The sequence below is a fragment of the Nycticebus coucang genome, chromosome 5 (genome assembly GCF_027406575.1).
Source record: "Nycticebus coucang isolate mNycCou1 chromosome 5, mNycCou1.pri, whole genome shotgun sequence".
Lineage (NCBI taxonomy): Eukaryota > Metazoa > Chordata > Mammalia > Primates > Lorisidae > Nycticebus > Nycticebus coucang.
In genome coordinates, this window is record NC_069784.1 from 94,540,650 (window position 1) to 94,567,193 (window position 26,544).

A 26,544-nucleotide genomic window follows, 5' to 3' on the forward strand; every position below is an offset into this window, starting at 1 on the left:
ATAACTACTTAACTAGAGGAGGAGTTGATCAAGTAAAGAAAAAAAAAAATATTTCTCCTGGATCTAGAGAATGGAAACTTTGCCTGTATTTAATTAAATTTACCTATAATGAGATGCACAGTTTGGCTCATCTGATCCCACAATGTTTCATTAACAAGCAAGTTTTCCAAAGATTATTGCCAATGGAGGACAACTCACCTTTACAGGACTAACACTTACCCATTGTATGAATCCACCACGATTTTTTGAGGTGCAAGAATAGATGGTGGCATAATTTCCTCACTGTTTAAGCAGTTCTCTAAATCACAGACACATACCTAGAGAATCAAAACACGTTGGTAGGAATTAGTGTCTGTCTATACAGTATTCCGTTTGGCCAGCAGGTACTCCTGAGCACCTGGTCTGTGCTTGGAATCGTGCTAGTCACTGAACACAAAATAAACCAAAAAACCCATTAAAAGGCAGTTTTATATCCTGTAGACTAATGAGTGTATATTCTATTGGCATCAATGAAATATAAGTGCCTATCGTTCTGGCTTGTGGAGGCACTCAACATTTTTTAACATTTAAGCTGTATCCAAGTGCATTGGCTTCTAGCCATAGTGATGGCCTTTGTACACTGTGATAAGCCTATAACTTCCAATGAAATAGAACTTGAAATACTTCCAAACTGTCTCTTCTTAAGGATTTTAGTACTAGTATATTTGCAGAGACCTACTAAAGTTACCCCTGGTTGTTATACTTTAAAATGTTTGCAGCTGATTTGAATACGAGCAGTCTTACCTAAGGATAACACAGGTACCACCACTATCTTATGGAAGATGAATCATCATCAGTATAAACCCATGACTCTAAAAAATCACAAATAAAGATGACTTAATGGAGGTAAGGACAAGTCCTAGGCAAAGTGTAGACTCTGTCTAGACTTCCCTACAGGCAGATCTATGATTCATTAATAAGCTAGTTTCTAAAGCACAGTAAGTGATCAAGTATTTATTGAATGAGAGAATTATGTTTACTGGTAGCTATATGAAGATATGCATACTAGCACCTAGTTATTCACTGTAAATTGTAAAACTAACCAGTTCATTCATGATGAAATACATTCTTCGATAAAGCCAGTCTATGGAAATAGAAGAAATTAATCCTGAACCTCTGTAAAAAATTCTCAGGTCAGACACGTCCGACATGTTAGCAGCCTTCTTCATCCATATGAGAGTTCCTTCAGAGAAATAAACCACTTGCTGGTGGACATCAACTGATATTCCTGGAAGAGTGATACAAGTACATATACATTATTATATAATGGCCATGACATATATTAATATTTTTATGTTTAATAAAGAAATGAAAATATAAATCTTCTATCTTAAAAAAATTCTTCTAAGTTCTTCTAATATATTAAGATATTAGAAGGATATATTTGAGAAATACTAGAAAATATTCTTCTAATATTCTTTTATTCTAGAATATTTCTTCTATAAATCCTGGGTCTTTCTTTTCACACCAAGGAACCATTTATCTCCGATCTACTGACCTGTGATATTACGGTGTATACCATCTGATTGGAGGCACTGAGCTTCGTCTACCAAATGTTTCAAAGATCTCTTTCTTAAAGAAGTTTTTCTGGATAAAAAAAGCCACTGTTCCTCTTCTTGAACTGCAAAAACATGATTTGCAGATAGACAGACCAGCCTTATGTACACTAAGAAAAAAAAGATCAATACCACCCTTCAAAGCCAAGGGACTAATACTTCAAAGAGGCTGGTCAGACTTTCTCTGAAAGCACTGGGGCATTGCATCCATGGTACTATCCACATCATTCCATAATTAGGGGTAGGAAGTACAATCAAGTAAGATTTATGTGTAGTTTCCCTAAAGACCCCCAAATGAAGTATCATCATTCTCAACAACCTTTCCTCAGTAAGAGCTCAGTCTATAACTTCAGCCATGAGCCTTTGCTGGGTGGAGGAGTCCAGGCCAGAGCTGGTTATTGCATAATACACACAGAAAGATGGACATTGTACTGCCTTCACCATCCCTGCCTTTGAGGCAGGAGCAAAGACCTTAGAAGAACCAACTTGAAGGCTGCAGAACTCTGCCTGATGCCCTGTTCACTTGAAAGCTGATGCAAGGTACATGGGTAAATACTTTTAAATCAGTAATAACAACCTTCACCCAGAGCTATATTTAACTTGCCCTTTGGACATGCTTCTTGCATAACAAAAATACGAAAATACCTTTCCTTTCCTAGTCTTGGAACAGCCAGAAAACTAAAGGGGATTCATGGCATTCAATACCCATTGCTATAGGCAGGTGCAGATTAAAGTAAGGGGCAATCCAGCCAGCATATGGGGTTCCAGGTAAGAATAGAAAATAGATCCCTAGTGTGTGTCATTCAAAACTCTTTTACTAATTCCCCCCCCCATATTTCCAATCCTTCTTAGAAATTGTTTTCATTTATAATTTTGCTCACATATGCATCATACAGTAAGTATTCAGTCTCTCAAGGCAATCATTAAGCTACCAACACCAAAAAAAAGGGTGCTTACAAAATAATAACAAAGATAATTTGTCAGTGACAAATGTAAATCCAAATGATAAAATGTAAATTGTTCAAGTCCAGATTTATTTTAAAAACCTTAAGGAGACTGGGAAAAAACATATCTGATGTGTGTTAAATGATGATATGTAATATAAAATGGGTGTTAGGGCAGAAAAGTTACATGTAACCCCTCAGGGAGTAAATGTGAGTCACAGTCACCAGTGGTTTCAACTGAAATCAAGGATTATTTAAGGCCATTTTTTTAAATCTCTAAATTTTTTCATTCTTATTTTAAATTCCTAAATTCTAATCTGAAAACTTCCTATTTAACTATTTATTTCCATTTGCCAAATACTGAGATTCATTTAAAATTGAAAATTTTCCAAGTACCCAAAAGACAATATTCATTTTAGCAGAAGAGGTGGGGTCTCAAGGTCTACCAGACAGCCCAGGATATCTGAACCCATCTTTGTTGCCCCCATTCCCATGAAACAGAAGGAGCAACCCTGGTTGTTACCTGCTGGAGATGAAGTAGTAATACTAGACTCTGCTTCTGGACCCTCACCAACTTCATTTACTGCTGCAATAGAAAACCTATTCCAAAAACAATTTAGAGAGATGTGTTTCACATGGCATAGTATGAACATGAGGTAAAAATAGAAGAAGCAACAACTTTTCTATTTAAAGGACTGTGTGGCAATGCACGTATCTAGTTACTTGGTGCCACTGCTCAGCACTAAAATGACCATCAATCACATCCTTGTTTGCATTCCCCATAGAACAGTTGGGGGTCACAGAGGTCAAAACCTGAACTCTGCTATTTGCACATCCCTCATTCCCCTCCTAATTTAAAGAGGCCTTAGTAAATGCTGGAAAAGCCAACAATAATAAAATAATCCCCCTGTTGTTTAATAAAAATACCATTAACAGAACTTCACCTCCCTCCACTTTTCATACTGAGTTAAAGGAAAAAAATAGCATTCATGGTGTTTATGATGTCTTTAATAGACTGTATTTATAAGAATCCTCTGAATATGATAGACCTCAGAACGTTTTTGCTTAGGATGGTATAATCTAAAAAAGCAGATAAGCAACAAAAACTTCAAACTAATAGCATGGAGTCAATGCCACTTCTCAAAGTACATTTAAACTATTTTAACCATATTTTTAAGTCATTATTATGCCTGCAGCCATGAAGTTTACATTTTCCTCTATACCACCAAATTCTTACCTGTAGGTAGTATTTGGTAGGGTGGAGTAAAACTGGAAACTGGTTCTCTGGGTCCCTGAATCTAACTTTTGATTTTTGCTAATCAGCCTTAAGTTATAACCCAAAATAGGTCCACCTGGGAACTGGGGTGGTGCCCAGCTGACTTCCACAGTGTCAGGACTGGAGCTTTCAACATTCCTAATGAAAGGAGCAGCTTCAGGAACTGGAAAAGATAATGGTGAGATAGTGAGCAGAAAAATGTACAGGGTTTCTGTTTTTAAAACAGGATTTTTTTAAGTCTTATTTTTTTTTTAAGTTAACAGAAATGAAACAGTTTTATTAATATTCAAATATTTGCTAGTGGTACCTTTGAGCTGCAGCCCTGATCCCTACGTGATACCAGTTAGCAACTTTACCAGGAGGCTCTTGCAAATGTTATTTTCCTCACTTCTAATTAATGAAATAAAATTAATTGTAGAAATATACAAATAGGATAAATGTTCTAGAAAAAAATTGTCAAAAATCTCTAGAGACCTAAATGAGTTTTAACACAAGATGGAAACAGCTCAGGAGAAGAAGGGAATCTGAACAAATCTGGAGTGGATGATTAACATGAGCGGACAAAAGTCAGTCTGGGGCCTTTTCACCCTCTTGAGTGCTGCAGCCTAATTCCAGCTGAAGATGTGGGTTCAGATAAGGTGGAATTAGAACAATCTCCTGCACTTTTTTTGACCTCAGCTCTGGCGGGACTACACCTTCTTCACTCCAGCTCTCAAGGTCCTGAGCTTCAGCAGCACCCCAGCCCTTGCGTTATTAAAGGCACATGCATGCCATGGCTGAGAATCCACTCCCAGACTCCAGGAGCTGCCTAAGAGGAAAGAACAGAAAGGAAAGCAAAGGATCTGACAGCCTATCTCCCATCCAAGTCTCCACTTCCTTGTCAGACCCAAATCCCTGAAGCCACACTCTTTTATTTTTTTCTTAACATAGAAAAACACACTTGGATATCACTTTGCTCTTGAGTAGGATTCTCTCCCTCTTTCCTTTTTGGCAAATTCTCCGCATCACCAATGACTTGGAGCTGGGAGAAACGAGAGCGTTCGGCCCCCATGTTGGACGACTTTTCACAAGGCCTCTTAGTTGGTCTCTTAGCCTTTCTCTGCTACAATTCCTCTCCAACACTCAAAGTTTCAGCAACTGCACCCTCCTCTGCTTCATGTACTCAGTCACTGTGATAAAGAGGGAAGAAGGAACTATGTTCCACTGAATTAGAATCAAGATGGCAAAAAACTTAACTCGTCAGGATCAATACCCAAATGTGATCTGCTACGCTTCACGCAAGTTAAATGCTATGGTAAGATGTAATGCTGAATCATCTCCAAAAAATCCTCCCTGAAAGGCTGGTAATCTTTCCCTAAAAAAAAAAAAAAAAAAAATCGTCATTCCTCTTTGTTAGGAAATCATCTTCTGCAAGGCCCCAGTTAAAAAGCCATAACATCATCTAAAATCACAAAATTCCCATAGCTAAAAGATAATAGGGGCTGAGTACAGTGCCTTACACCTGTAATCCTAGTACTTTGGGAGGATTGCTTTTGGTCAGGAGTTCAAGACCAGCCTGAGCAAAAGAAGAGACCTCTTCTCTACAAAAAAATAGAAAAATTAGCCAGGCATGGTGGCACATGCTAGCTACTCAGGAGGCTGAGGCTGAAGGATCAATTCAGCCCAGGAGTGGGAAGTTGTAGTGAGCCATGATGATACCACTGCATTCTAGCCAAGAAGACAGAGTGAGACCTTGTCTCCAAAAAAGAGAGAGAGGCGATGAACACAAGATAGATAAGTGTTTAGGTTTCGATCTGACTAGAAAAGTGAGAAGAAATCAGATGCATGAAATGCTATTCATGAAAAGGATACCTAGGAAGATCTGCATCCCTGGGAGAAAGGCCCAGAAATTAAAAAGAAAATTTCCTTCTTCATAATTTTCATTTGATCAGCTATGGACCCTGGACCATGCTATTTCCCCAGCACTAAAAATGTTCTAGCACTACTGGAGTATGTGAGGCATTACTTGGAACAAGGAAGGATCCATTTTACTATGACCTAAAATGGTTCAAACATAGCCATAGGCCAGTGTCTGAACAGAGGTGCTAAGCAAGGATGGTCAGAGAATGATCAGTAGAAGTGGCCACACAACCCCTGAGATCTGATAAGCAAGGAGAGAGCACACATCAGGGAAAGGGGGAAATGCTCCCACAAACTTCAGCTGCTCAGCTCTGCCTACCAAGACCCACTTCAATCCGAGGCTCTTTGCACATAGCTGCACCTCCAGGACTGAGGGGTAGGGAATCCGTCCAGCGTGGAGAAAGTCTTCCTGGGTTGCCTCAGCTAACTCTGAGGGCCCAGGCACCAGACCACTCTCCCTGAGCAGCTAGGTTACAGCTATACTCTGATAGGGCTACAGTCCCAATAACATTGGAAAATGGTGAAACTGGAACCTACCAGAAAAGGAGCTTTTTGTTGCTTTCCAGAGTTAATGTGACTGTGTCCCATTCAGTGGCCCTCATTCTTTAAATACTTGCCTCACTTGTCTTTGAGACACCTCAGGTTTCTGTGTTTCCTCCTACTCGGTGTCCTTCGCTGTCTCTCCTTCTTTTCCTGGTCATCAAGTACAGGGAAACGCTTGGGCTGACCACCTTGACCTGCTCCTTTGTCCAACCACACTCACTCTTAGCCTGTGACCTCCAGGCCTGTGCTGAGAATTGCATCTGTATGTTGATGACTCCCACATTTGGGTTTTGGATACCTCCCACCCTCCTGAGCTCCAAATCCACACATTAATCACCTCCTCAGAAACTGCACTTGGATGTCTAGTGGACATCTCAAGTTTTACTTGGCCAAAAACAACTTTTGACTTCCTCTAAGAAAATGCACAGTTCATTCTCCATACAGAGTGATCCTTTAACATGCAGGGCAGGTCACATTCAATAATGTCACTCCTCTGCTCAAAACTCTGCAGGAACACTCCTTGCAGTCAGAGAGAAAGCCACAATCCTGATGAAGCAGACGGTGTTCTGGCCCCCACCACCTCTCCGGCCTCATCTGTTACTCCTCTGCTTCCTCCACTCTGCTCCAGCCACACGGTCCTCCTGGCTGTGCTCTGAGCAGGCCCAAGAAGCTCTTGCCTTAGAGGCCATCCCTCTGCCCGGAACTCTGTATCTCAGACATCTGCTGGGCCAACTCCCTGGCCTTCTTCAAGTCCTAGCTCAAACTTCCTCCACACAAGTTCCCTGAGGGTTATTCTGACAATCTTATTTAACACTGCAGCTTGACTCTCCTTCCCTTCCCACTCTCCATTTTCAATCCCCTAAAGGACAAACCCTGCTCAGATTTTCCTCTTACCGTATCACTCGGCACCTTCCTACTTGGCACATGCTGTCCCTATTCCTGGTGTTTACTGTGTAGAGTATCGCTCCTCACCAGACGCGCGCTCCCTTGTCTGTTTTGATCACAAAGTTTCTGTGAGCACCTGGAACACTACTTGGCACATAATTAAGTACTCAGTTGTTGAATGGACCAATTAGTGAAGGAATTGATTCCTTGCATTCTTTAAAATAAAAATGAACTAAAGCAAAACTTTGGAAGCATGTCCTTCTTTCACGTGTGCACGTACCTCCATACGGATGAGTCCTGTAACTGGGACTTGGTGGAGAATAAAGCTGCAACTGGGCCGTGAAGATCCAAACCACTCGGAAAATGTACTCGGTGAAGGGGTGAAGGGGCCCTGCCACATACGACGGCTTGGACACGGTCTAGATCAGTGAGGGACCAACACTCAGCACTGGTAAAATCACCATCACACATTATAACTTGACAGTACAGATTAATTTGTAGAAGATGGATGGCCTTTTGGACACTGGGCCACCAGGGCTTGTCAGACCCAGTGAATAGAAGCCCAGCATGTAGAGCTGTGCCATATGGACATCAGCCCACATAATTCACTAGAAATTCTCTCCCTTTTCAAAAAAGCAAAATTATGGATACAATTATTTGGCACTTACCTGAAAGATCAATTTAGTTTTTTCCATGTTCCTATACTTAGTGTCTGGGGACTATTTTTCCTGAATTTTGTCATGCTTTCTTAAGAGGTACAGTCTCAGGCGACCACCCAAGACAGCACTTCTAAACTGGACCAAGCCCTGGGAGACTCCTCCTCCTGCCCAATGATTCCTGCCAAGCTGGAATCATTTTAGTTGAGATGGGCAGATAATGACCAACAAGGTGAGTGGTAGTGTGGAGCTGTGCTGAAATGTGCTGAAGGAATAATACATATGTCCAGTATTATGTTTTCCGTATAAAATAAAGGGTCTCACAAAGCATGTTACAGAGTAGCAGAGATTAAAGTCTGTCTAATCCAAGCAATCATCTTATACTTGCCTCTTTTCTATAATGCCATTTATTTTGGTTTGAGGTATTTTTGAGGCAGGGTCTTACTCTATCACCTGAGCTAGAGTTCCGTGGCATCGTCCTAGCTCATTATAACCTCAAACTCCTGGGCTCAAGAAATCCTCCTGCCTCAGCCTCCCAAGAAGCTGAGACTACAGGCATGTACCACAAAGGATGGCTAATTTTTCTATCGTTTCATAAAGATGGTCTTGCTCTTGCTGAGGCTAGTCTCCAACTCGCGGCCTCAAGAAATCCTCAGCTTCCCAAAGTGCTGAGATTATAGGTATGAGCTCTATGCCTTTATGCCTATAATTATACATAGTAACTTGGCACTTTTTAAAACTCGAGGGGAAAAAATGTCTGTGTTTAGGCACAAACACAGCCTTTCATACCTCGGTGTAAGTCCAGCTTCCTGGAAGTTGTGCATATTTCCACTGAATGATGTATTTTACTCCAGAGATGTTGGCAGATTTCCATCGTAATGTCACGTTATGGCTTCCGATGGATGAAGCAAAGGGTGCAGTGGGGAGATCTGCATTTTCTGGAGAGAAACAAGCTTTCACTGACCATGCACTCTCGCCCAAAGCAGTGTACCTGTTTAGACTCTCAGCACTCTCTAGCTACAATTCCATCTTGCCACAGTAACTCACCTGAATGAGCAATGATGAACATGTTCAATTGACTTATTTTTAAAAATCAGTCTGGAAGCTTCTCTCTGCCTAAGAATTCACTGTTACCTCTGAACAGAGTCTTGTCCTTTCTACAGGTAGATGGCATACAGGGTTCTGGGCTTTCCAGTTTTCTCTTACAATACCACCCCCTTACATGTGAGGGGACAGGTACCCAGAGTGTGTCTGCAGCACAACAGAGCCATGCATTGCCCCAGGACACATACCCCAAGATACTGAAAGTTTACACCACAATTCTGCTATGACTGCCAATCTTATCATCAATATTCATATATATATATATACACACACACACTCACAGACAGAGCAATTGTCGTTACTCCAAAAGGCTCTGTTCAGCTCTTTTGCATTGCAAACATTTCTTGACTTCTAAACATTACAGGCATTGCCATTGATGGCCCACATTGAGTGCCACATGTCTGGGATGAAATTATTATACTATTTCTATTTTGCCAAAATTGTGATGAATTTAATGCTTCAGCTTTCTTTTACAGTAGGAAAAAAACACCACTTTTGGTTTTAAAATCATAGCACATTTGGTAGGGAGACTAAAATAGTCAAATATAAGTTCCCCGGACTTCACCTTATTCTGGTTAGAAAATAGACACAGTTCTCATCATTACAGATATCAGACATGTACTAACTAAAGCTCCTACTCTGTAATCCAGGAAAGTTAAAGCCGTTGTCATCCGAGGATCTAGTCCACAGAGAGGCCCAGCAGCATCCTTCTCTGCTGATTCTTTTATTACGATTCATTTTGGGCTATTATACTCCATATCATGGAGAGACATGTAAGTAGCCGCTATTGTTCACACGGAGAACTGCCTCCAACCAGCAGATCCAGCCACGTCCAACAGATGTCGCCTATCCCTGAGCTAGAGTTCCATGGCATCATGATAGCTCAGTGCAACCCCAAACTGCCTGGAGCGTTTAAAACACCTCCTATCTCCCGTGAGGTTGCTATGAGGCCCTGGGCTCATTGGTGCACAGTTTGGAAACCACAAAATATAAATTGTATTCATAGCTAACCCCCACAACACAGAAGGAAAAAAAAGTAATATCACTACCTCTTTATGGAAATGTCAAGGAGCACCTTTTGTGGGACACGAAAGGGCAGAAGCAAGTCCAGACCACAAGCTGAGCTCCTCCTTCCACTTGCCCTCAGCCACAGGGAGCAGGAGCAGACATGGAGAGGAGACTGCAGTCTGGGAGAGCCAAGCATCTCCCACTCTGAAGGGAACCATTAGTATTTCCCGGTGGGAGCAGACCCTAAGCTACGACTTGTGTGAGCAGTGGCCCTTCAGAACCCCCTGGAGGTCTAACCCAGCAGGGCCAAGGCGCTCAGACACGCCCAGCCCTCTCTCAGGCAGGCAGGCGCGGGGAGCTGACCTACACCTACGTGCTCAAATCTACTCCGGGAAGCACAGCTTCTGTACATTTCACAAATTTGGGGGGGGGGGGGGCATGTGCTTACTACTGAATAACTGTCAACTGAATATTGAAATTCACATTGAATAAAATATTTCAGCTCATTGAAACAGCAGCGCTCCTGACTTCAAGTCTGCTGGGGAAGTACATTTGTCTCTCATCAAGATAGAAGTGATTGCAGCTACTTGAACTTGAGAAACAAAATCCTGTCCTAAACGTCAACCATGTCCCACGTGTTCTGTTTTGCTCTGAAAGAAGAGTCTTGCTTAGTCTTTTTCAGAATTACCTCCACATTTGAAAAATTATTGAATTTCCTCTTTAAATACGTTTTTGTTTTGTTTGTTTTTATTATTTTTATTTTTTGTAGAGACAGAGTCTCACTTTATGGCCCTCAGTAGAAGGCCATGGCCTCACACAGCTCACAGCAACCTCCAACTCCTGGGCCCAAGCGATTCTCCTACCTCAGCCTCCCGAGCAGCTGGGACCACAGGCGCCTGCCACAACGCCCGGCTATCTTCTGGTTGCAGTTTGGCCGGGGCTGGGTTTGAACCCGCCACCCTCGGCACATGGGGCCGGAGTCCTACCGACTGAGCCACAGGCTGAGATGCGAAGTGTAGAGGTGTTTGTCATCCCTAGAGAAGTGTGGAAACTATTTAGTAACGACCGCACGCGCCTCCTTACCCAGGACCACTTCTTCGTAAGCACCTTCCGCGCTGCTGCAGCCAACTTCACACGACTCTCTCTAGGGAAGACAGGTCACATGCCAGTCAGGGCAGCCTGGCTTCTGGTTTTCCTTGTAAGTTTCAACTAAACTTTGAAACCTAAATGCCTGATATACAAAAATATCTTTATATCAACTATTCAAACTGTAACACTTAAGTTCCCACTTGCTAGTGAGATTAGGCCAGTACTTTCCAAACTATTTTTTTACCATGCTCCATAGCTAAAAGTAATCTCACAAAGCAACTTGAGTACAAACATACATATTGAAGAAAAGATTTACTACTTTCTTCCCACACACACATTTGAGCATTTTCATTGAGATTTATTCACATGCCATAAAACTCACCCATTTAAAGAAAAATAGTCATTACAATATTAGACAAAATATTTACAAAATATCCTGTACGTGTTGGCCACCTCTTTGTAAAATGTTGTAATGAATATTCGTAAAGAAAGGTACGTTTACCTACAATTTCCCACTTTCTCTCTATATGGCAACTTTTTAGGGGAGCACCTCGATGTCTTCTTTCATGTTCGATTTTAATCCATTCCATTGTTTCATTTTGTTTACTGTGACACTTGATTCACTAAATTGATTTTATGATCCTTAGGTCACAGTGCACAATTTGAAAAAAACATTGAGCTCAACAGTACAATTATATGTTTGCATCTCAAAGTTCTGATGAGCTAAAACTGAAAACTCTAACCTAAAAAGAGGTTTTTGGTGTATCCACACCTTCCTTAGAATATTAAAAGTTGACTATAAATGTTTAAAGTAGCTGAATATTTTAATGGATACCTTAATACTACTATTGAATTTTAAGATATGAAAACTTAATGATGATTAACTTTTTATATCATTAATGGAAAACAGAGTACACTGTTTGATACTGAAACACAAATTCCCTGCAACTCTTAACAGGTGCATTAACTTTAGCTACCAAACATACACACACCTGAGAAAATGCACGATCAAACACAATCGTGATCAATCTTCCTGTTCTCTTTCGATTTATAATTGTAATACCTAAGACAACATGCTATTGTTTCTCATGATAATAGTGGAAACCATGGCACAATACATGTGCCCTAAAAACGGGGGCTGTAACTTGCAAATACTAACTGTCCAATGTTTGATCTGTGCACTAAAAGGAAGTGGCACCTGATAAGCCCAGGTTTGCTTAGTTAAGGATTAATTTAAATACCTCAGTTTGGGCTCAGGATTATTTAACTTAAAAGTTTAGTATACTTTTCCCATCCTCTTTGCAAATTTTACAGAGAATAAACAAAGTGACAGCAAAAGTGTTGTATGAATTTATTTTCAAAAAAGAACTGAGGAAGAAAAAAAGGAGATATGTTTGAAAATGTAGATTATTTAGAAATATGGTTAGTCCTGGAAATCAGGGAAAGTTGTGGCCCTATTTTTTCTGGAATATTTTTCAGGGGAAATATATAATAAAATCCCCCATCTCTCTGGGAGTTAAAATGCTATCTCAAGTAGAGAAAAAGCTATCTTTTCTCTCTCTCTCTCTCTCTTTTTCCCACTCATGATGCTGGCTCAATATTGGACTTCCAGTGAGGTTATCCAATGTTTTTCAATCTCAAGTTGCCTAGAAAGAGTTTAGAGGTGGTTGGATATAAGGAATTTATAGAATTGAAGCCCAAAACCCTTCGATGGGACATTCTTACAGCATATTACAGGTTACTGAGCTGCAGTTCCCACCATGCAGGCCAAGTTTACTCTTTCCAGGGCTACCTCAACCTGCCATCTCCATTCCCACCCATACTTCCATCTGTCCCATAGCAAGCAGATCATCTTTACTGCCCCTTGGTTTTGTGGCTTTTTTAACTTCTATAACACGAGGAAGACACACCCACCATCCTCCATATGAATTGTAGCACTATTCCTAAAATATCTTTCATTCATTCTAGAATATTTGAACATTTGGTTTTTTGTGTTCCAAGCACTATTTTAGGCCTTAAGAATATGACAGTAAGCAAGAAAGCTAAGTTCCCTGACTCCATGGAATTAGCATTCTCTTAGAAGGAAATAGATGATGATTAAGTGACAGATTTGTTTTTGAAGTTCTGATAATGAAAACTGTTAGGAAAAAAATAAACCAAAGCCAAAGAACACAGTGTGATTAGGCAGAAGGAGACTGCCTATATTAGTGTGATCAGGAAGAACTATGCAGAGGTGACCCTAAAGCCAAAACCTAAGTCATGAGCAGGAGCTGGGCTTGAAAAGATCTAGGCAAGAGCAGAAGCCATGGCAGGACAAAAGCCTTGGAGCAGGTGTGCGCCTCCTATGTCAGGGAAGAGGACCAAGACAGTCCTGAAACTGAGGGGATGGTATGAGCTGAGGTCACACAGAGACACAGCAGACCTGGCACCCCTATGCAGTATGTCTTTTTTTCCCAAACAGCAGCAAGCCATGAAAAGGTTTTGAGAAACAATAAGATCTACACTTGATCTTAGCCAGAAACCCAAGATACAAGGATAACTTGTGATTCAAATTATCAAACGTATGTCACCTCCCTTGCTATCATCATTTTCCAAGTTATATTTTGCTAAGCTATCAATTTCAAGACTATTTCCCCTAAGGAATATGAACTGCAAAAATTCCAAGCTTCCCAATTTGAAACATTAATGAGTAGAGTTTGATTTCCTAAAGGTGTGGACAATTGAATCTCTGTATCTTTCTACCTTGCTTGTGTTCCTGTTCAGTTCTTCTTTATTTAAAGTATAATATTTTAGGTGTAAATTAGCAAAATGTAAAGTGAATCAAATAGTTATGTAAGTTATAACACGGAGAGAAAAGATTTACATTATATAAGCCTGAAGAATATGACAGTAAGCAAGAAAGGGAAGGCAACTTGGACAGCATAACGATTAACAAGGAGCTAGTACATTCCAAATCCGAGCCCCAGATGCTTCCGTGCTCGAGAGACTTTCTCTCCCCTTGATTTTCTGACACTGCCAACATCCTACCAGAGACTGTTTTTTGGGGGGGCTAATTTTGCTTTAATCACATAAAAGGGTTCCCAGGATGTTTTTTAAATCTGAACCAGGAGACAACTTTAATTGTCCATTTACATGCAGGGTGAGTTTTCCCTCTATTTCTCTTTTTTTAGCCAATTCCCACCTCCACCCATTGCCAAGGAAAATCACGTTTTTCTGGAATGTGAAAATTGCACCTGAAAATCAAATTTCAGGTACGAAATAACCATTCACTGACTATTAAGAAAATATTCCAATAAAATGTATATGTGTACATATATATGCATATATATATATATATATTTTTTTTTTTTTGAGACAGAGTCTCAAGCTCTCACCCTGGGTAGAGTGCCATGGCGTCACAACTCACAGCAACCCCAAACTCTTGGGCTTCAGCGATTCTCTTGCCTCAGTCTTCCAAGTTGCTGGTACTACAGGCGCCCACCACAACACTCAGCTATTTGTTGTTGTTGTTGTTGCAGCTGTCATTGTTGTTTTAGCTGGCCCGGGCTGGATTCGAACCTGCCAGTCTCAATATATGTGGCCGGCGCCCTATCCACTGAGCTACGGGCACTGCCCCAACAAAATATTTTTTGCTAATATTTTTATTCCCTATTAAAAGGGAAGTTTTCTCCTTAGTAAACTGATAAAAATTGATAGTCCTTCCCCAAGCATGATAAGATAGTTCTGCTTACTGGTTTCCAGAATGTTTAAATAAAATGCAACATAGGTTTTAAATTAGGAAATAATGTAGATTCTTCATGTCACATATTATCAAATAATCTTATTCTGAGAAGAGGAAATCCAGGACAGGTAAGCTTAATTAAGTGGGAAAAGAGCAATATGACCGGGTCTTTCTAAAAGAAGCAGAAAATTGAGTGTAGCAGAGGCAGGCTGAGAGGACATGAAAAGACCTGGGCAGGACACTAGAGCCAGCATGAGAAGTCACTTAAGGTCAAAGAGTGGGGAGGCGGGGGGGGGGGGGGGCTGTGTTTCAAAATGTTGGTAAAGGATGTTGTTGAATAAAAGGAAAATTGTAATCGAAGGGTTTTCTTCTAATGTACTATATTTAACGATAGAGCACCATACGTTGTGGGGAAGAAAATGAAATCAGCACAGACATCCCTGCATATACCCCTTCCTTCCCCCACTCCTGATACCCTATACCCACCCCCCAGACTCCATAGGAATTAAAACCTTCCAGACCAGATTAGAGCAACACATATGTAGATTTGTGAGCATGTGCATATACACACATTTATATTTTATATACACTATATATACCCATAGATACATAAAACAGTAAACATTTGCACCAAAGTAGAATTATACAGTCATTTTTATACATAGACATACATATAACATTCCCAGCAAGAATGCCTCTGAGCACTGACAATACCTCAGTTTTCCTCGTTCTTATTTTAATAGCTTTTTAAAGATAAGAGACAAAGATATATGGTTGGAGACATCTCTTGGGGTTGCCAACTCACCTCACAAACGGTGGCATAAGTATCGTTCTGCATAGAAAAAAAATAGTAAAATAAAATGATGTAATACCTTGAAGGTTGTAAGTAAATTTAGTGATACTTAAATGTACATTTCTTCCAAATTAATCTCTTACCCTACCATTGATAAACAATCAACAAAAAGCAAACAAAAGCAAGAGAGCTGGGCCTTCTGTTCAGCTAGCCCACTGTATGAACAGCTGTAGAAATTAGGTTATTTGTGTCATTGGGAAAAAAGGTAAAGCATGATGTCTACTAGAAAATCTCAGTCAACTGAGAGGTAATCTGTGACAGACCAGGTTAGAGAGAGGAGTGTTTGCAGACACCCAAGGGAGACAGACTGGAAATGAAAACCACCATCAGCTCTGGCTAGCAAAAGCCAACAGACTGCTCTGCTCAAACTGGCCCCTCCACAGTCCTGGAAGTAAATGGTGCTTGATTGTTGCCTGGAAACAAATGATGCTTCCTATTCATAAGCAGCTTCTACATGCCCCATGCTGCAGTCAGTGGAAAAGATACTCTCTGAAAAAGCCAGAGAGGGTCCTGCTCTGGTAGAAATTACATGTTGGGGTAAATTATATTAAATACACAATTACACAATAGTTGTTTAAGTTACAATTTGTAGAAAAGATCTAATAGCTACTAATTCTAGATAATGTTTGCTCCATAGTTTGACAAGTTCCATTCTATAACACATACAGTCACAAAGGTGAGAGGGGGCACAGTTAACTACTGTAATGGAGGTCCACAAGGACATACTGTATACGTAAGAAAAGCTATGAGGACCACATATAAGAAAAGATCAATGTCCTTATTTAAATCTCCACGCAATAATTTAACTCACTAATAGAAAATGACATTAACATTTCCCCACATTACCAAAACAATTTAACCTCTGACCTGAACAACCTGAACAAAGGAACCCATTTTTAAAGGATAAAGTTCTTTTTTTTTTTTTTTTTTGGCCAGGGCTGGGTTTGAACCCACCACCTCTGGCATATGGGACCGGCGCCCTACTCCTTGAGCCATAGGCGCCGCCCCTGGATAAAGTTCTTATCCATGAGATCAGAGTAGTTACCTTGTATCAGATACTATCTTTAAGAGGGAGATTCTATTATTATCCTAATTTAATAATGAGGAAAGCAAAGTACCAAGAGGTAAAGTATCTTAAGCAAATCACACACTAGGCGGCAAAGCTAGACTAAATTAAAATGGAAAATAAAGTATCTGGGGATGTATTTCTTACATAAAGAGGAATAAACCAGATATTTATTTCTGAACTGCATTTCTACAACTTTCCCTGTAAAGAAACCTAGAACATTACCTAGGGTTCTGCTATCCAAAATGTGATCAGGAGACTACCAGCATTGGATCACTTGGGAACTGGTTAGAAGTGCTGAATCTCAGACCCCACTCAAGATATACTGAATCAGAATATATTCTTGAACAAGACTGCGGATAACAGGACATTAAAATTTGAGAAGTGCCCAGGAAATTTAACAAATATCTGACATTCTACTAATGGTCTTCATAGTTGTAGAGCAATGGATATCTCTGAGCATCCCTGGATTCCACGATTTGCATTAACCTCCTTTGACCTCTGGTTGCATGAATAATTTCAATTTCTTTTCCATTTACTACTTATTACTCAGTCTATCTTATTTCCCCCTTAGAGTCGAGCAAACTAAGTGAAAGAAAGTGGACATGTAAATGGGAATCCTCTGAGCAAAGTTTTCTCAGAAGGAAACACTAGTATCAAAACAGAAACATAATTAATACTTACACACTTTAAAGCACAATTTTCCTGATCTACAGAGTTCCAGAAATGACATCCTTGGATGCACTGCAAGAGACAATCAATAACAGACAATGTGACTGAAGAAATGTGACTCTTGTCGTCTGAAACTGCAACACAGTTACAAAAAGTACCATTGTGGGGCGGTGCCTGTGGCTCAACCGAGTAGGGCGCTGGCGCCATATGCCAGAGGTGGCAGGTTCAAACCCAGCCTTGGCCAAAAACTGCAAAAAAAAAAAAAAAAAAGTACCACTGTTGTACCGAGGAAGCTGAGGCCTCAGAGGATGGGGACCTTTGGGATTCTAGGCGGAGATGTCCTATCTGCAGACAGAACAGGGTCTGGCGAGACTCACTGCAGAGCAGCAGGGTTGCTGAATGGAGTTAAGCCCTGGCGCGCAGACCTAGAATCCAGAGAACACCCCACCTTCGGGAGCACATTGCTGCCTGGATAGCTGGTATCACCTATGTCCTGGGTCCACAGGGTGACCTCACAGGACAAGCAAAACTTACAACTGGGTACCTGACAGAAGGCAGCGTGTCAGAACCTGAATACGTCGGCAGTGTAGGGAACCTGCAGGCTTTCACCCCACCACTGCCCTGAAAAGCTTCTGCAGAGCTGCCCTGGCCTGCTGTGGGACAGATTCAACACCTTTCTTCCCTTACTTGGTTGGATTGTGACCGTGTTCACTGCCCCTTCCACAGGTCACGGCGGCACCTGCGTCCCTTTCTCCTTCCTTCCGTTCCTGCTCAGCCTCCTCTGCTGTCTGATTTTTCCTCTCTCTGCCCCTTTTATGTTTGTGTCCTCTCCTCAGCTTTTTCTCGTCTCACTCTTCAAGTTCTCCCCAGTGGGTTCGTCCTCAGCTTCAAGGCCTCCCTGTTGGTGTCCTTAACGCGCAAAGGGCGCTGCCCCCAGGCTCCTTCCTGAGCTCCAGATCCCGATACCCACCCGCCTCTTACGCAGCTGCATCGAAGCCCCTACTGGCGCCTCAAATTCAGCACATGAGACATTAAGTTCCTCATTTTCCGCCTTCAAGTGTGCTCTTTCTCCTGTGTTTCCCATTAACATGTTCCACTCTTCGGAGTTGCTCAAGCTGGGACTCAGGGCGCTCCTCCGAACCTCATCCACCTGCCTGGCCCATCACCTCACCATTAACCAAACCGCATCTGAGTTCCTCGCTCACTGCCCCTGATTTTCTGCGGTGCCCTTTACAGCTTACCAACACAGCCTGAAGAAGGACCCCTCTTGTTTCCACATTTGGAATAATCTTTTCTAAGCAAATCTAGTCACACCCTTCTCTTTTCTAAAACTCTATAAACCTCTCGGTCATCCTGTAGATTGAAATTACCAAGCTTGGCATACAGCGCTCTCGGTGGTCTGGCCCCACCTACCGACCTACACCCGCCCCCACTACTACCCCAAAGCAAATTATTCTCACTTTCCTCAACAAGTGAGGCCACCTCCTGAACCATTGTTTCTTTTTATTATCATTATTATTATTATTAAATCATAGCTGTGTACATTGATATAATCATGGGGCATCATTCACTAGCTTCACAGACCGTTTACCAAGTTTCACATATACCCTTGTAAGATGCACCACTGGTGTAATCCCACCAACCTCCTTCCCTCTACCCATCTCCCCCCTCCCTCCCCGCCCTTTCCCCCTTCTCCCTATTCTTAGGTTGTAACTGGGTTATAGCTTTCATGTGAAAACCCTAAATTAGTCTCACAGTAGGGTTGAGTACATTGGGTACTTTCTCTTCCATTCTTGAGATACTTTACTAAGAAGAATATGTTCCAGCTCCATCCATGTAAACATGAAAGAGGTAAAGTCTCCATCTTTCTTTAAGGCTGCATAATATTCCATGGTGTACATATACCACAATTTATTAATCCATTTGTGGATTGATGGGCACTTGGGCTTTTTCCATGACTTAGCAGTTATGAATTGGGCTGCAATAAACATTCTGGTACAAATATCTTTGTTATGATGTGATTTTTGGTCTTCTGGGTATATGCCCAGTAGAGGGATTACAGGATTGAATGGCAGATCTATTTTTAGATCTCTAAGTGTTCTCCATATCTCTTTCCAAAAGGAATGTATTAATTTGCATTCCCACCAGCAGTGCAAAAGTGTTCCCTTTTCTCCATATCCGCGCCAACATCTCTGATCTTGGGATTTTGTGATATAGGCTAGTCTCACTGGAGTTAGATGGTATCTCAAAGTAGTTTTGATTTGCATTTCTCTGATGATTAAAGATGATGAGCATTTTTTCATATGTCTGAAGGCCGCGCGCCTGTCTTCTTCAGAGAAGTTTCTCTTCAAATTCCTTGCCCAGCCTGCGATGGAATCCCTTGTTCTATTCTTGCTAATGCGTTTCAGTTCTCTATGGATTCTGGTTATTAAACCTTTGTTGGAGACATAACCTTCAAATATCTTCTCCCATTCTGAGGGCTGTTTGCTTGCTTTACTTACTGTGTTCTTGGCTGTGCAGAAGCTTTTTAGTTTGATCAAGTCCCAGTAGTGTATTTTTGAAGCTGCTTCAATTGCCCGGGGGGGGGGATCCTCCTCATAAAATACTCGCCCAGACAAATTTCTTCAAGGGTGCACCATTGTTTCTTGACACAAAGGGCCCTCCCTCTCTGACTGGAATGGCTTTTCCCCTCTTGTTATTCTAGAAAAATACTCTTCCTCTTTCCAGTTTTCATTTGAAGGCCTGGCAGAAAGACAAGGTCCTTTTTACTTTTGCTCGTTCCCCATCCCCTCACACACACCATTATTCTGGTTGTCATGATGCTGCCTGGCCATGGCATTACGTATGTGTCTGTATCTCTCATTTGAAGTATGTATTCCAAAAGGTTGACAGCCGAGTTTATTCATTGTTAAATGTCTAGGGCCCAGCATAGCGCCTTGCTCATAGGTACTATTGGAGTCACTAAGCACTTACTGAATGAGCACACGTGCAGGAAAGTAATAAAACCATAAGATTTAATTTTGAGAAGAAACGTTAAAGACTATCTCAGATAACCCAAAGTGAAACTTAATCTCGAAAGTAGTAGGTGGTTTATCCAAAGCCACACAGCTACATATCACAGACTTAAATTCATCCTGTGCTGTTTCCAGTTCAACACACTTCATTTCAAAATAAATCCTCTTGTTCAGACTTCTTACTATTCTCCATTGGCCTGCTTTCAGCAGGGACAAATAAATAAAACTTTACTGAGGAATCACGCGTATTGCAGTAAAACCTGACCTTGTACATTTTTTATCAAGACAGACACTGTAAAATTCTTGACAGCAGAAGCGATTACTCACCGGTTCACTCAGGTTGTGTGGTGTGCCAATGTCCAGCTGCCTGCCCTGAAATGAAGGAGAGAGTAAACACCAGCTATCAGGATAGGGGTTCATTGTATCTACCGCAGCTTAAAAACGGGGACAGGGACGCTTCCCGAAATTATGTTGCCTCCTCGGTGTTTTGTAACTGTACAGTAAGAAGTCAAATGTTTTAAAGTCATTACACAAAACCAGACAAAATGCCACTGCAAATCATGGATGTAATATCTAAGAATGGGCCTGCTAAACAACAATGACAATAACAAGAAAATAGCCGGGCATTGTGGCGGGTGCCTGTAGTCCCAGCTACTTGGGAGGCTGAGGCAAGAGAATCACTTAAGCCCAAGAGTTTGAGGTTGCTGTGAGCTGTAAAGCCATGGCACTCTACCAAGGGTGACATAGTGAGATTTTTGTCTCAAAAAAAAAAAAAAAAATTACTCTTTAAAGCAGAGAGATTTCATATGAAAGTCATAAATTAGTTTCATAGTAGGGCTAAGTACATTGGATACTTTTTCTTCCATTCTTTTTTTTTTTTATTAACCATAGCAAGCTATAACCCAATTATAACCTAATAATATGAGCAAGGGGAGGGAAGGGGGAGGGCGGGTGGAGAGAGGATATTGGTGGGATTACCGTGCATCTTACAAGGGTACATGTGAAACTCAGTAAATGTAGAATATAAATGTCCCAACACAATAACTAAGAAAATGCCAGGAAGGCAATGTTAACCAGTGTGATGAAAATATGTCAAATGGTCTATAAAACCAGTGTATGGTGCCCCATGATTGCATTAATGTACACAGCTATGATTTAATAAATAAATAAAAGATCTTTACCAAAAAATAAAAATAAATAAAAAAATAATAAAGCAGAGAGAAAATACAAATTCAGAATGCCATGTATATTAAAACATATGATTACTCTGTTTATTTTTCATATATTCACAAATTTTAAGAACTTTTTATACTGGTAGAAAAAAATTTAAGTGGAAATGAAATTTTACAAAATCTAAAAATTGCTCATCCTTTTCTTGGTCACTGTCAGAGTCCTTTATGAACAGGAGGATTCACAAAAGATGGCTATATAGGGCCTATGATAATCAGGTTAGAACCCAAATAGTGTTACATGGATACCATCTAATTTTCATAGATCCTATGCTGTACTGATTGACTTAGAATTATGGGCAGAGGAAAACTAAGTGAATCTTTTTAGTAACTCTTGTTGAGACTGATGAGAATCCTCCCTTAACGGTTTGCTGAATTTGAGCCATTGAATTGGAGAGGTGATTTAATCCAGCAAGGGGCATGACACCTATCCTTGGCTAACCAAACATTATAAACGTGGTATGTCCCAGAAGATGGTAGAAAATCTGAAGAGGGATTGGGGTAGTGGTTTAATCTGTGTGGTCTTCTGAACTGTCTGTCCTTTTCTGAGTTAAAGCAAAGCCCTCCATCATCAGGCTTACCAAGCTGTCCCCTCCTTCCCATCCATTTTCCTCTTCACTCTATCCCAGCACCTACAACAGTGCCTGATGGGAAAAGTGTTCAATAAATCTTATGAATAAATCCATGAATCCAAGGGGCCTTCCATGTTAAGATTCCCTTGGAAGCATCATCCACTATTCTAGCATTGTGGGGATTTGCTTGAAAAGTAATCAGGTTCCAAGGAACACATGTTGCCTTTGTTTTTTCTCATTTGATGTGTGAACAAAGATTCCTCTATACTTCATTCCCCAACCATTTGTATTTGTAGGGAAAGGAGAAGAATGCTTATAGGTTTTTGTTTTTAGACACTAAATATTTGGAGTGCGACTGTATTTTTTAGATTAATTGTGCAACCAAGTGCTTAATAGTACCATGATTTTGTTCAAAACTAAGTTTTAATTCCTGTTTGTAGGATTGAATCACAATTGTATAAAATCAAATGAAAGATAATGAGTTCATAATTTAACTTTTTCCTATCATTGAAAGTGTACTTCAGCTCATAATAGCAAAAGAGTGAATTCTGGAAAGTCTTCATGTTCCATCTTAGAAGACAGGACAACAGAGACATTTCTTGAGGACCATTATTGTAATACCATGGAATACTATTCAGCCACTAAAAAAAATGGAGACTTTACATCCTTCATATTAACCTGGATGGACGTGGAAGACATTATTCTTAGTAAAGCATCACAAGAATGGAGAAGCATGAATCCTATGTACTCAATTTTGATATGAGGACAATTAATGACAATTATGGTTATGGGGGGGAAACAGAAAGAGGGAAGGAGGGAGGTGGGTGGGGACTTGGTGTGTGTTACACTTTATGGGGGCAAGACATGATTGCAAGAGGGACTTTACCTAACAATTGCAATCAGTGTAACTGGCTTATTGTACCCTCAATGAATCCCCAACAATAAAAAAAAATAATAATAATGAGTCCTTCCAATGGCTCGTCTCAAGATTAAATTTAACAGGCTGAATAGAATGCCAATCAAGCAGTGTTGGACAAGGTAGCCTCAAGAGTCAAGGCTATGGTGACTGATGAAACAGTTTGTCAACACTCTTCTCCCATCTTCACTCTCTCTACCCTCCTCATAATCATCATAACTAACATTTATTGAGTTATTCCCATGTTCCATGCACTCTTACAGGTGCTCTATACTAAGTCTCATTCGTTCATCTCAACACTCCTATAAGTTAGTGCTATAATTAACTTCATCTTACAGCTGAGGCACAGGAGGGTTTAGTAATTTTCCTGAGTTAGGATTTAAAGGGAACAGAAAGATTGCCTCCAAAGCCTGTAGTCTTAATCAATGTCCAGATGTCTTCCATAATCTGCACCAAATTCATATTTCTCACTTTGTTTTTCTTATTATTTCAAAATATTAAAGAGGTACAAATGTTTTTGTTACATGGATTCATTGTATAATGCTGAAGTCAAGGATTTTAGTGTCCCCATCACCAGGATAGTGTTCATTGTACCCAATAGGGATGTTTTAAATCCCCCTACCACCATCCCCCTTCTTGTTTCCAATGTCCTTTAGATCTCTTTGCACCTATATGTATGTATCATTTAGCTCTCAGTTATTAGGGAGAACATGTGGTGTTTGCTTTTCAATTCCTGAAATACTCCACTTAGGAAAATGGTCTCTGGTTCCATCCAAGTTACTACAGAACACATTATTTCATTCCTTTTTATGACTATCATTCTATGCATCCACTCATAAACTGATCGTCACTTAGGTTGATTCCATATCTTTGCAATTGTGAGTTGCTGCAATAAAGCTGTGAATGCAGATGTCTTTCTGATAAACTGACCTCTTTTCTTTCATGTAGACACCCAATTGTGGAACTGCATTGTGGATCAAATGGTAGCTCTATTTTTTTTATATTAAATCATAGCTGTGTACATTAGTGTAATCATGGGGCACCATACGGTGACTCTATTTTTATTTCTTTGGGGACTCTCCAGTCTGTTTTCCATAAGCTTTTACTAATTTGCAGTTCCTCCGACAGTGTATATACATTCTTTTGTCTTCACTATGCACCAGCGCCAGCACCTCGTCCACCCTTCAAAGCAATTGCGGAATTCTTTTTCCAGAATGGCCATCAGAGCTGTCATCATATGGGGTCTGACAGTTAAGTTCACAAATTCTTACTAGGAAAAGAGCCAGATACCTCATTGCTGAATATCACTATGGTCACCTTCAAAGTACTCCCCTTGACCATCTTGTGACTGTAGTGATATTCAGCAATGAGGTACGTCACACTTTTTCTAGGATGAGTTGACTAACTTAACTGTCCAACCTCATATGTTCCCTTGTAATTTTGATATTTATTAACCCATTGTTTTCTAGAAATCCATCCATATAGATCCCAACCAACTGTTCACAAAAGTGTCAGCTAACCTATACCCTTTCCAACTATCCAAACGTTTTTATGTTTGCTAGTCTGATAGAAGAAAAACTGATAACATTTTTACTCTGCAATTCTGCGGTTGCTGTGGGGTTAAATAGCTACCACATACTTTTTAGCCATTTATAGGTCTTCTTTTTGAAGTAGGTGTTTATATTCTAAGTCCATTTTATATGCTTTTATAAGTATTGGCATTGGTAAAAATTTATGTATTATATATATTACTTTTTCCCACTTTTTAGCTTTGTTTTCATTGTATTCTGTTTACTGTCATAACAGTTAAAGTTTCTAAGTAGTCAAATTTATTGATAATTTCATTTTAGGGAGTCTGAAATTTTTAATCAGGTTTTTTTTTTCATGGCATTACAGCTCACAGCAACCTCAAACTCTTAGGCATGAGTAATCTTCCTGCCTGAGCTTCCTGACTAAGCTGGAAAGTAGGTGGGTAGGTGGGCTGCACCACCACACCTGGCTAGTTTTTCTATTTTTAGTAAAGACAGGATACTTGCTCTGACTCAAGGTGGTCTTGAACTCTGAGAAGCAGGTCCTACCCTGGCCTCTGACAGTGCTAGGATTACAGGCGTGACCCCCTGCTCCTGTCCTTAATCGGGCTTAAGGCAATCTTGCTTCAGTATCATAGAAATATTCAGTTCTGCGCAGGGCGTGGTGGCTCATGCCTGTAATCCTAGCCCTCTGGGAGGCTGAGGTGGGTGGATTGCCTGAGCTCACAGGTTCAAGACCAGCCTGAGCAAGTGCGAGACCCTGTGTCTAAAAAATAGCTGGGCATTGTGGCGGGCACCTATAGTCCCAGGAAGCTGAGGCAACAGAATCATGTGAGCTCAAGAGTTTGAGGTTGCTGTGAGCTATAATGCCACAGCATTACTCTACCAAGGGTAACAAAGTGAGACTCTGTCTCAAAGAAAGAAGGGCAGCATCTGTGGCTCAGTCGGTAAGGCACCGGCCCCATATACCGAGGGTGGCGGGTTCAAACCCGGCCCCGGCCAAACTGCAACCAAAAAATAGCGTTGTGGCGGGCGCCTGTAGTCCCAGCTACTCGGGAGGCTGAGGCAAGAGAATCGCTTAAGCCCAGGAGTTGGAGGTTGCTGTGAGCTGTGTGAGGCCACGGCACTCTACCGAGGGCAATAAAGTGAGACTCTGTCTCTACAAAAAAAAAAAAAAGAAAAGAAACAGTTCTAATTCCTTTTAATATTTTTATGAAGTAAACTCTTATTTCAATTTTGTTATTTCTTGGTTTATATTAAAATCACACCCTTTTTAAAACAATACCTTCAAAATTTTATTTGAATCTGGTAGTGATAAAGGAATTTACTTTTTAATCTAAATGAATAGGGCCTTGGTGGTTTACATCGTCGTCTTTATCAGAGTCCACTCTTCCTCAAATGCATGGCTTTATTTCTGGATAATATTCTGTTTTATTAGCTAGTGTATTCCCAGACCAATCAAACCATGCTAATTTCTGGATATTTGATAGAATTTTTGAATTATATTTCATTCTATTATTATGCCTTAATAGTATTATTGATATACAAGAAAAGTATTGATGTTTGTACTTTTTTTAAAAGAGACAATATGCTGAACCTATTGTTTCTAATAGTCTTTTAGTTGATTTTCAGTTGATTCCTTTAAAACTTTATTTTATTTATTTATTTATGTATTGTGAGACAAAGAGTCTCACCTTGTTGCCCTCGGTAGAGCGCTGTGGCATCATAGCTCACAGCAACCTCAAACTCTTGAGATCCTCTTGCTTCAGCCTCCCGAGTAGCTGGGATTACAGACGCCCACCATGACACCTAGCTAGTTTTTCCTATTTCTATTTTAGGGTCTCACTTTTGCTCAGGCTGGTCTGGAACTCCTGAGCTCAAGCAATCCTCCTGCTTTGGCCTCCCAGAGTACTAGGATTACAGACATGAGCCACCTGTCCAAACTCCTTTAAAACTATGGATGTGAATCAAAA

General features: G+C 40.5%; 1 protein-coding gene across 2 annotated transcripts in view; it reads right to left on the bottom strand.

Annotated features, from left to right (window-relative positions):
- Window positions 1-26,544, bottom strand: part of ROS1 (ROS proto-oncogene 1, receptor tyrosine kinase) — a 132,234-nt gene that overhangs the window by 102,886 nt on the left and 2,804 nt on the right. For both annotated transcript variants that reach the window (XM_053591541.1, XM_053591542.1), the window contains exons 2-12: window positions 20,653-20,697; window positions 17,324-17,383; window positions 15,526-15,552; window positions 10,994-11,054; window positions 8,588-8,736; window positions 7,423-7,561; window positions 3,777-3,978; window positions 3,063-3,139; window positions 1,538-1,660; window positions 1,083-1,267; window positions 220-317 (exon numbers count right to left, since the gene is read on the bottom strand). In XM_053591541.1, the coding sequence (XP_053447516.1) occupies window positions 220-317; window positions 1,083-1,267; window positions 1,538-1,660; window positions 3,063-3,139; window positions 3,777-3,978; window positions 7,423-7,561; window positions 8,588-8,736; window positions 10,994-11,054; window positions 15,526-15,552; window positions 17,324-17,383; window positions 20,653-20,697 (1,166 nt within the window). The remainder of the gene's footprint in view (window positions 1-219; window positions 318-1,082; window positions 1,268-1,537; window positions 1,661-3,062; window positions 3,140-3,776; window positions 3,979-7,422; window positions 7,562-8,587; window positions 8,737-10,993; window positions 11,055-15,525; window positions 15,553-17,323; window positions 17,384-20,652; window positions 20,698-26,544) is intronic.